The 10980-nt window shown below is 40.2% G+C and overlaps 1 protein-coding gene across 1 annotated transcript in view; it reads right to left on the bottom strand.

The window, feature by feature from the left end:
* Positions 1-5245: 5245 nt before the first annotated feature.
* Positions 5246-10980, bottom strand: part of SEC63 (SEC63 homolog, protein translocation regulator) — a 64583-nt gene continuing 58848 nt past the window's right edge. The window contains exons 20-21 of the mRNA XM_027972390.3: positions 10713-10817; positions 5246-8977 (exon numbers count right to left, since the gene is read on the bottom strand). Coding sequence (XP_027828191.1) covers positions 8834-8977; positions 10713-10817 — 249 coding nt within the window. The 3' untranslated portion in view covers positions 5246-8833. The remainder of the gene's footprint in view (positions 8978-10712; positions 10818-10980) is intronic.

The following is a 10980-nucleotide window of genomic DNA, read 5'->3' as shown; positions in this document are numbered from 1 at the left end:
GCTTTTTTTCTTTTTTATAAATTGAAAGTTTTTGACACCTCTGTTTCAAGAAAGTCTATCAAGCCCATTTTTCTACAGAATTTGCCTACTTCATGTCTTTGTGTCACAATTTGGTAATTCTCACAATATTTCAAGCTTTTTCTCTATAATATTTGTTGTGATGATTTGTAAGTGTAATCTTTGATATTCCTACTGTAAAAAGATTGACTTGCTGAAGGCTCAATGATGGTGCTTTAGCAATAAAGTATTTTTAATCAAGGTGCATATGTTTTTTAAGACATAATGCTATTGCGCACTGTTATAGTATCATGCAAATATAAGTTTTATATGCACTGGGAAACCGAAAAAAAAACAAACCCACCTTGTGACTCACTTTATTGCCATACCTGCTTTGCTGCAGTGGTCTGGAACGAGGCTGCAGTCTCTGAGGTCTGTCTCTATATTACCCATTGCCTCATAACACATGTAAAAATTCCAGGGAGAATTCTTCAGTAACCTGCTAATTGGTCATCTTACTTCAACCCCTCTCTCCTTCATTTGCTCTTTTTTTAAAACACAATAGCCAGAGGACTCCTTTGAAGACATAAGCCAGATCCTGTGATTCCTCTGTTCAAAACCCAGCAGTGGCTCTTCCGTCACTCAGAGCAGAAACCACAGTCCTTAAACAGCCTTCAGGGCCTTTCCTGCTGTGCCCTTGGCCTTCCATGTCTCTGAGCTCATCGGCTGCTCTTCTCCCCTGACTCTGTCCAGCCACTTTGATGTCCTGTTTGCTGCTCCCCACGCTTGCCAGCTGCTTCTGGCTTACAGCCTGTGTGTCAGCTTCGCCCTCTGACTAGAACACTCTTCACCCAAACATCTGCGTGGCTAACTTCTTCACTCCTCGGCCCAAATGTCAGCTTTGAGATGAGAATCGTCTTGACCACAACAATCAAAACCTGTTTTCCATCTGCCTGCTTTGATTTTCTCTACTTTCTTTTTCCCATCACTCTTATCACCATCAATGTGTGCATGCACGCTCAGTCATGTCCAACTCTTTGTGACCCCACGGACTGTAGCCCGCCAGGCTCCTCTGTCCATGGGGAGTCTCCAGGCAAGAATACTGGAGTGGGTTGCCATTCCCTTCTCCAGAGGATCTTCCCAACCCAGGGACTGAATGGGAGTCTCCTGAGTCTCCGGCATTGGCCGCAGATTCTTTACCACTGAGCCACCTGGGAAGCCCCGTCACCTTCAGTGATACTATATAAATGATCTATCAATTGCGTTTATTGTCCATTCTTTCTCCTCTTCTAGAATGTCCCCAGGGATCTTTGCTTTTTTTCTGTGTTGCTCTCTTTGCATCCCAAGCACCCAGAACTGTAAACCACAGTCCACTGTTGGCGCGTCCTCTGCCCCTCCCCTCTATCTCAGGTGCCTGCACCTGCAGCCCCTGGAGGAGCCCAGGCAGTGATGGGCTTCTGCTCTCGCCCTGCTATTGGAAGCAGCAGTGCGAGTTGAGACATGGGGATTGTTCAACATAGCCCCTGTGGGGCAACGTGCCTGGGTCCCAGCTCCAGGTCTGTCACGAACTGTGACGGGTCACGTCTCTTACCTTCGTCTCCATGTCTCTCCCTCAGGTCAATGCCCTGCCCTCTGTGGGCACAGATGGGAGTGTGACTTACTGCGAATCAGAGCTGGGGACAGGGAGCCTCCCAGGGCCTCAGCATGTACACTCAAGCTCTCATCAACTCCCCACTGTAATGCCACCCGATGGAGGTAGCGCCAAGACTAAAATCCATGGATTTGCTTCCATACCTATATCCCGGGCTCTTTTATTAGGCTGTGGAGGGGGTTGAGGGAGGGGAGGTGTGGGCAGGCACTTGGTTCAATCAGATTGTAAGTACCTAGTACTAAATGCAAAAAAAACTTTACAAATTATACCAAGGGAGATGATTTTTTCTCGTTCTAAATATTATTCTTTCAACACACTGAAACAGTCACCATTCTACTCAAAATTCAAACCTAAGCTCATCTGAAATGTGCTGCTCCTGAGGTGTCATTCCTGACACTCAAAGCGATATCCTGTCATTAAGTCAGAAGACTTGAAAGATGTGGGGGCTCAGTGTATAAAGAAATAATGCTGTGAGTCAAAACACTAGTTTCATCTCCAATTCTCAAGAGCACCCTGCTAAAAGTCGCATTAATCCTTATAATTTCCATGGTAATAGACCCAGATCAGCACTTGGTGAGTGGGGTGGGTAGATGGAGCAGGATCTTCTCCTTGGGATGATGAAGGAACTGCGGAGTTCTGAACAGGGGCTTGGTGGTGGGGAGAGCTGCAACTCCGATACTTGGAAGGGAGGCCCTGCTCCCCTTCAACGGGGGGCACCTCTTTCGGTGTTCCTCTTTCTGGCTCTCACTCATATATGTGTTGTCATGTCAAAAAGAGGAACTGTAGGCTTCTGGAAAAATTTGAAAAGTTGATGTACAGCATCGTCGGCAACTGGAGTCGCAAGAAAAGTGGCAGAGAATCAAGAAATTTAAAAGCTGGAGACACTGTGGATGCGATTACAGACTAATTCCACAAAGATATAGATGTGGATTAATTCTTAAAAATGAGGGAGGCTATAGTTACCCCTGTAATATTACTGAATGTCTCCTTGGAAGTCCTCAGTGCACTTTAAATAAAAATCATGATTTTTTAAAAGTCACTCATTGAATTTTAGTCACATGCTTAAGTTTTCATTGAAATAATCAGCAAATATGACTATCCTCTCAATTTATTTGCATCATCTCTAAATACTTTTCACAGGAAAAAAAAATATTCTTTCAAAGGATGATCAGATGCCAGCACAACTGTTCAAAAGACTATTTCAGCGGTCCCTTGATTATTTTAGTCAAAGATGTTCCAAAGACTTCTTGGACTTGGTAGCATCTTAGGAAAAAGGAATGGCAGCTGTTCCGCAAGGATCCACACTCACTTGGAGGCACACTTTCAGTTCGTTGGGAAGAGTATGATTTAGGAGAGAAGGTGGATGGGTGTCGGCGAAGGACACGTTTTGGGTTGAGGTTTTGGGGAAAGGCACAGAGGCAATTATCAAAAGATTTTACGGTTACAATATATAACAACTATAGTGTTCATTTTTAGACACCCGTTTTTCCACTGTCACACTGCTCTGGATTCAGTTTGGAAAATTCTGGACCTTTTTTTAGTTGGCACACATTAAGTAAACTGTCTTCAACTGTAACATAGAATTATCTTTGACAATAAAACATTTGTAAGAGGTTTATTGTCAAGGAGGATGGTCTCACTGGTCCTGCTGCTGCTGCTAAGTCGCTTCAGTCATATCTGACTCTATGCGACCCCATAGACGGCAGCCCACCAGGCTCCCCCATCCCTGGGATTCTCCAGGCAAGAACACTGGAGTGGGTTGCCATTTCCTTCTCCAATGCATGAAAGTGAAAAGTGAAAGTGAAGTCATTCAGTCGTGTTCGAGTCTTCACGACTCCATGGACTGTAGCCCACCAGGCTCCTCCATCCATGGGATTTTCCAGGTAAGAGTACTGGAGTGGGGTGCCATCCCCTTCTCCAGGGAATCTTCCCGACCCAGGGATCCAACCCAAGTCTCTTGTGTCACCTTTATTGCAGGCGGATTCTTTATCTGTTGAACCATCGGGGAAGCTCATGTCTTTGTAAATAGAGATACTACATATTTTGAATTCCAACTTTTGAGACAATTTTCTATAGCTATCTCATGTTTCTGCAAACCTTGTGAGCAGAGGCACACTGCTTTTGTTCCAAACTATCCTTTTATATTTGCATAAGGAACAGCCTTGGAAGAAAGAGTACCTCCCTCTTGGGCAGCTATGCTTGCATACACTTTAGAGAGGTTTCTTGAGCTCAAAATTCCTCAGCATATGCATGCAGCGTCCACCTGGGTTGCTCCACATCGGCCCCATGGGACTTGGGGGACAGAGGAGTAACTAGGCAACAGGAAGCTGTCTGTGATGCCTCTGACTTGGGGGTCTCCTATCTTCTGCCAGCATCCATGACACTGTACAGGGTGTTAGCTTGCACAGTCAGACCCTATCATGGTTTTTGACACTTACCATCCAAAAACTAATTTCGTACAATAAAAGGATTTCTTTGTCCTACCCGACTTCCCACTTCTCTCAGGCAAACAATCTGATACAATTCTAGCACAATTAATAAATGTGGATTGTCTTCTGGAGTTTGCTGCAAAGGGGCTCAATGGATCAAGCCAGAAAACCAAGAAGTTTAATATATTAAAAGACATATATAAGAAAGAAAACACTGAGGAGGAAGGAGGTAAGCCTAGAAGGTGATGATAGAAACAAATGACACAGCATGTCTTTAATTTTGGTTGTCTCACAAACTAAACCACTCTTTTGCTCAAGAAAATTATAGCCCTATCGCCCTCTACCGGAACCAAGCTAGAAACTACAGGAAAGTGGTTTAAAGTTCTTTCTGAAATTTGCTGACACCCTTTGTGGCATCCAGGGGTTTCCCAGGTGGCTCAGTGGTACAGAATCCTCCAGCCAATGCAGGAGACATGGGTTTGATCCCTGGGTCAGGAAGATCCCCTGGAGAAGGAAAAGGCAACCCTCTCCAGTAGTCTAACCTGGAAAATCCCATGGACAGAGGAGCCTGGCAGGTTACAGACCATGGGGTCTCAAAGATGAGGACACGACTTGGCAACTTAACAACAAAGTGGTATCCACTGCAGCAGTTATGCAGATTTTAAAACGTAAACTTCAGGTGTTCATGAAGGTAGAAGGTACACAGCTCCCTTTGCATACCAAGCCTGACAGGTTAGTGCTAGACCATCTAGTGCTGAAGAGTGGACAGCCCTTCTCAAACTCACCTGCAATCTGTAGCAGCCACTGACTGCAGGGACCACTAACAGAGCTGCAGACTTTGCTGGAAGTCCCTGAAGCCGTACCTAGCACTTCTGCCCTCACCTGTTCCACGTACATTCTGTGGACAACAGCTGCCTAGAACCCTCTGCTCATCTATTAACCCTGTCGCCATACTTGCTCAGTCCCACCTCAGAAAATAACCACTTTGCTACACAGTGAATGCTGGCCCTTCGACCCTAGCAATTGCGAATTCAAATGGTAAGTACTAAAACCCCAAACCTTCATTTCTGCTTAAACGGCACTATACCAACACTTTAAACAGCACTACAGCAACACTTTAAGGCAGCATATCCAGATATTTGATCAAGCATTGAATCAGAAAAAAATGTCTAATACACCAATAAATGTATTTATTTATAAATTATAGAAGTGTACAATTGTACAATATATTATGTACATTATAAAACACACAAAAATAGAAATTTAAAAGGTTGAGATTAAATACAAACAACCACTTTAACATTTTCCCAATAGACTGATTACTGCATACTCCTGGGAGGTACACATCCCCACCTAAAACCACAGCCCTAAAGCATGCCAGTGATTGCTAGATTTGAATTTTTAGCTAGTTACAGAGAAATGTACAAGATCACAGCTTTTTAAAGTTTTGCAAAATAGCCTGAGCATCAAGTTTAAATGTGAAGATGCTTGATGCTAACTTTTTAAGACATAATTGGACTAATCACTGCACAGCTAGTAAAATGTCACATTATAGCTCACTGATAGCTGTCTCAGTTATCATAGAGCAGATTAAACTGGGGATTCTGTAAAACTTAATAAGTGGGGAGGAAACGCTTTAAAGAAACATTCAAAACAAATAGCTAGCACCTAAAAAAAAAAAAAAAAAAACCCTCCTCTGCCTACAGTGGAAAAACAAACCAAAAAATGCATTCCAAACAATGACCATCAGAATGCAAATGGATTAAAATCGATTGCCATACATTTATTTGCCTGCCTTAACACCTGTGAGCCATAAGAACACAAATTCTTTTTTTTAAATAGCCTCAGTGTCTGATCACAGACGTGGACATAATGAAATTCAGTAAACAGGTGGTGAACAATGAACAACTCTTGGAAAAATACATGAGATGTGGAATTACATTTGGAATTACAACTGTTGCTAAAGACCACTCCAGTATCTGTCTTTGCTTGGCTGAAGCAAATGACTGGATAAATGTTGTGGTCGAGAATAACATGCTCAGAGCCTCTTTACATTCCTTCACACCCTTGCTCCCCTTTCCCACATCAGTCCGTTGGTGTCCGCCTGCTCTGCTTCTACCCAGGGCTTGAGCTTCCCCCGTCACAGGGGAGCCCTACAGCCAGACAGGCTCATCCTTTTCCAGCACGCAGTGCAAGCTGGGATAAAGAGAACACAGTTGTTCTACACAGAAAACCTCATTCCATGTACTCCTTAATTTAAAAAAAATTCACAAAAAAATTTTTTAATTGTTAAAGTATATGAACACCTGACTTTGAGATTGAGATATGCACATAGGGCTTCAATCAAGTTGTGCAACAAAAATTTATAACTGAAAGACTTTCACTGATGGTCTCCTCTGGAGGAGTACCTTTTAATAGGTACTTTCACCAATTCAAAAAGATAAAAATACTACACAATTTAAGTGGCTTAACTTCATAAAAAAAAAACAACTTTCACTTTACATACACACACTGACGGTTTTCATCTATATGTTTATCTGTTCTGTTAACAAAATGCCAGTGTTTTTTGATGGGACCAAACTGAAACTACACTTAATGAAAGTTCCATTTAATTAAATGCATCCAAGGGTAAATTAGCTATTAATTCTCAAGAGAAGGAAAGAAGGGATGCAGAGTTCAGAGACGTGCTGGAGAGAATGATAAAATGAAAGCTCAGTCATTTCACTATGGCAATATGGAAAGAGCTTACTTAAAGTACTCATTAGAGGAAAACGTGTTATTGGCTGTGAAGTACAGATATATCACACAAATGGCAAAGCAACACAGACCAGTAGGATTTCCTAATGAGGTAATGCTGTTTTTTTAAGCATTGTGGTGAGTTACTAGGTTGTGAAATCATCCTCTAGTCTTAAAAAGGAGAAAGAAGCCAGTTGTTTGAATAACTTATAAAACCTCTTTAAGACAAAACAGCCACTAGAATAAGTACTTTTCTTGGAAAGTATCATTCAAGAAAACCAGGACTGTGTAGTGACACTTTGTTTCATTTGCTCATTTTCACACCGCCTGCGTTCTCTCTAACCTCTCCTTTCCCTGGATGCTACTGGCTGGCTCACTCCCTTCCACCTCACTTAGATGACCAGCAGCTTCCCAGCAAAACCTCACCTGAAAATTAAACCTACCCTCTACTTACAAAATGAAACAAATACTCACAAACAAATCAGTGGTACTCCTGCTTGTCAAGGAGGGTCTCACTAACACCTTTAAAACAAAAACAGACGATGGAGGCTCCAGAGAAAAAAGTCTGCTTTGACCATATTATAGGAAATACTACATCCCAAATTTAGTACCAAAAAAAAAAAAAAAAAGAATTCGTGCTTTGGTAAGTTTCAAATTTTATTTCCAACTACTGCAGTAACAAAATACCAGTGGTAGTTCTGCATGGGAAGTGGCAACCTTTTAAATAAACAAGGCCACAAATTAGTATTCTGACAGCACTTGGATCTATGGAGATTTTGATAGGGGAGGATTATTACATCAGTACTATAATATAAACTTATGTTTCCTCCGTATTTAGTAACAAAAATATTCATTTTACCTCAATAATTCATCATATACACATTTCTACCCTTTGTAAGCATGATCCTTGCAGGCTGTACTGTGTGAGAGTGTGAGGGGGAAGTTTCCCCCAATCACAGGTTTTTCTATAGTATACAGAAATAGTCACTTAAGCAGTCATGGACAGTATTACTAAATTTTTAGTTGAAAAATAAAAGAATGAGTTCTCCTATATATCCCTTTCTAGGAGTAAAAAGACACACACCATTACAAACATAAAATGAGTCAAACTTCTATTTTATTGACAGGAGTCCAAAATGAGTACAAAAAAATGCCTCCTTTGCATGTTATATTTTACCTTAAAAGGCTTCTGATAAGAGTCAGGTAGATTAAAAGCTAAGAATGTATTTCAGCTTTTATAGTGACCTTTTTTTAAAAAGGTTTAGTAACACACGTCACCAACATCAGAGAACGTATGGTCCCACAATCATTTTTAGATCTATAGCTTATAAAAAGAATTAGATCCTGCATTGATCTGCTAAAATAGAGGCTTAAAAATGTTTTAAGCCATTAAAAGCCGTTTTTATAATCTATCTGGTAACTCTGGGCAATTAAGAAAAGGAAAATCCCAAAACGTAGCCCTCTAGATTATGTGGAATGTGACAGAATGCCAACTTATGACCAAGATAGGCAAAAATAAAATATTTAAAGCTATGAATGGAGCTGTTATAAATAGTTTTATAACACTGCAAAATGTCAGTAAATGAATAATAGAGCTTATTAAGACATTAAAACTTGAGCAGATGTTACTTAAAACATTTGTGGTGTTTATCACACATACTTTAATGTTAAAACTAAAGCTAAACAAAGAAAGGTCACTCATTTATAGATTGTTTTTCATGTACCTTTACTTTTACTGGGACCATAGATGATCAGATAATACATAGCCCACACTTCTGGACAGTTATAACAAAGGGTTTATTATCATTTGCAGATGAAATAAATGCACCATCCCATACCTGAAAGGCTTTCACAAACCTTAAGCATCTTTCAGACTGCACCAAGGCACCACCAATGCCTTGGTAACGCACCCATTTCTAGCAACACTTCCCTCAACATCAGTTCTGCACTGCTTTTGGTTTATTATACACTTCCGAAACAGCAAAAATTTGCAAATATGTGCAAATATTGTGGTCCATGCTTAGTCATCATCTTCCTCCTCTTCTTCCTCTTCCTCAAAGCTGTCTTCAAAGCCCTCGCTGTCCTCCTGGTCTTCATCCCCCTCTATTGCTGTATCCCACTGTGGGTGATTTTCTGGCACCGGCTTAGCCTCATGAACTTCCAGCTAGAAAAAAGAATTACATGCAGACATTAGAAATCTGGGGAGGAATAACGTAAGAAATATCTGGTAAAGAAAAGATTATCTTTGACAGCAACACCTGTAAAGAAAAGATTACATCTTTTAACTCTAAATTTAACACATTTAAGAACAGATAATCATCCACAAAATAAAAACGTGAATCTAGTAACATGTTAGTATAATTAAGTTTCTAGTGTAGTTTAATAGAATGATTTTACAGGAGCTATATACTATTTATTCTGCAGTATGAAAGATGAATAATTCTGACTCTTGAGCAGGAATACTGTTCATAATAAGTCTTCTGTGGATGGAAAAAAAGTTCAAGTGTGACTTCCAAAGAGGTATTTGCAGCCTCCAGACTACTCATGAAGTTAACATCCTATAGCCAATGGAAAGAAATACAGTGCCCTCATGGGGAAAAAAAGCCACACCTTTGTTGGCTCCTTTCAGTTGAGTCCCAGTACACAGTGCAACACTTCTTCAGCACAATCTCTCTAACACAATAGCATGCCTTTTATGAAAAGCTCAAGAGACTTCCCTGGTGGCTAAGATGGTAAAGTATCTGCCTACAATGTGGGAGACCCGGGTTCAATCCCTGGGTTGGGAAGATCCCCTGGAGAAGGAAATGGCAGCCCACTCCGGTACTTCTGCCTGGAAAATCCCATAAACACAGTCCACATGGTCGCAAAGAAACGGACATGACTAAGCAGCTTCACTACTTTCACAAGTGAAATGGTAACATTGATGAGAATGTGCTTCAGATGATACTCACACAAGTGTATACTCTAAAATGCAATACATGTGCCTTTCTAAAGAAAACGGAAACCATCTGGTGAGGCCCTATAAAGGTATGGCATATTTTCAGTTCAGTTCAGTTCCGTCGCTCAGTTGTGTCCGACTCTGCGACCTATCACGCTGGTAAGTTATACTCAAGGTTCTAAATCATCACACTCCTTTAACACAAGTTTATTACTGAGAGCAGTCCATCAAGTGTATTATATTAAACTATGAGAGGACCTCTTTCCCTGTTATTCTACATTTCAAAACTAGAACTGCTTCCCCAAGATGTAATACACTTATTCAAATAGACAACCTTATTTTTTTCAGTTCCCTTTATTACCTCAAAAATGTATAAAAATTTTTTTATATGGTTTGATTCACTCTTTTTCTCTGTGTATTCCTCTTCTTCCTTCTTTCTCAGGTATTTGAAAATTTCTCAAAAAGGAGGAAGTGGTAACTTTCATTTCCCACACAAGTATAATAATGCAAATCCATACCCATCATAGATTAAAAAAAATATTCATTTTCAAAAAAACTTTATTATAAGAGTATAGTTGATTGACAGGGTGTATAGCAAAAAGAATCAGTTATACATATATGTAAATCCAAAGTTGTTTTTTTTTCTTAAGATTCTTTTCCCATATGGGCATTACAGAGTATTGAGTAGAGTTCCCTATGCTATACCACATGTTCTTATTAGCTACCTATTTTATATACATAGTAGTATGCATATGATCAATCCCAACCTCCCAATTTATCCCTGCCCCCTCACTTTTATCACCCCAGTAACCATAAGTCTGTTTAAATAAGTTAATTTGTATTTTTAGTGTGCACATATAAACAATATCATATAATATTTGTTTTTCTGTGTCTGACTGACTTCATTCAGTATGACAATTTCTAGGGAACACCACATTTACAGCATAGTCACTATTCTTACCTTCAGTGGTTTAATCTGATCCAAACCCATATAGGAGTCTGATCTCAGGAACACTGTATATTGATAATTTCCAGGCTTGCCTGGTGCAGGAAACTTCAGCTCTACCTAGAAGATAAATCAGAACTTAAAATCTGTATTTTAAAGAGTGGAAGAAACAATAGCTCCCTCCTAACATAGTTAGACCAGAGAGTATTTAATAGCCAGTGCTTACTCAGAAGACAGAAGAGGTCCTAACACATGTTACAAAAGTTCTAATGACAACAAATGT

This window comes from Ovis aries, chromosome 8 (genome assembly GCF_016772045.2).
Source record: "Ovis aries strain OAR_USU_Benz2616 breed Rambouillet chromosome 8, ARS-UI_Ramb_v3.0, whole genome shotgun sequence".
Classification (NCBI taxonomy): Eukaryota; Metazoa; Chordata; class Mammalia; order Artiodactyla; family Bovidae; genus Ovis; species Ovis aries.
This window is presented reverse-complemented; position numbering and strand designations above follow the sequence as displayed.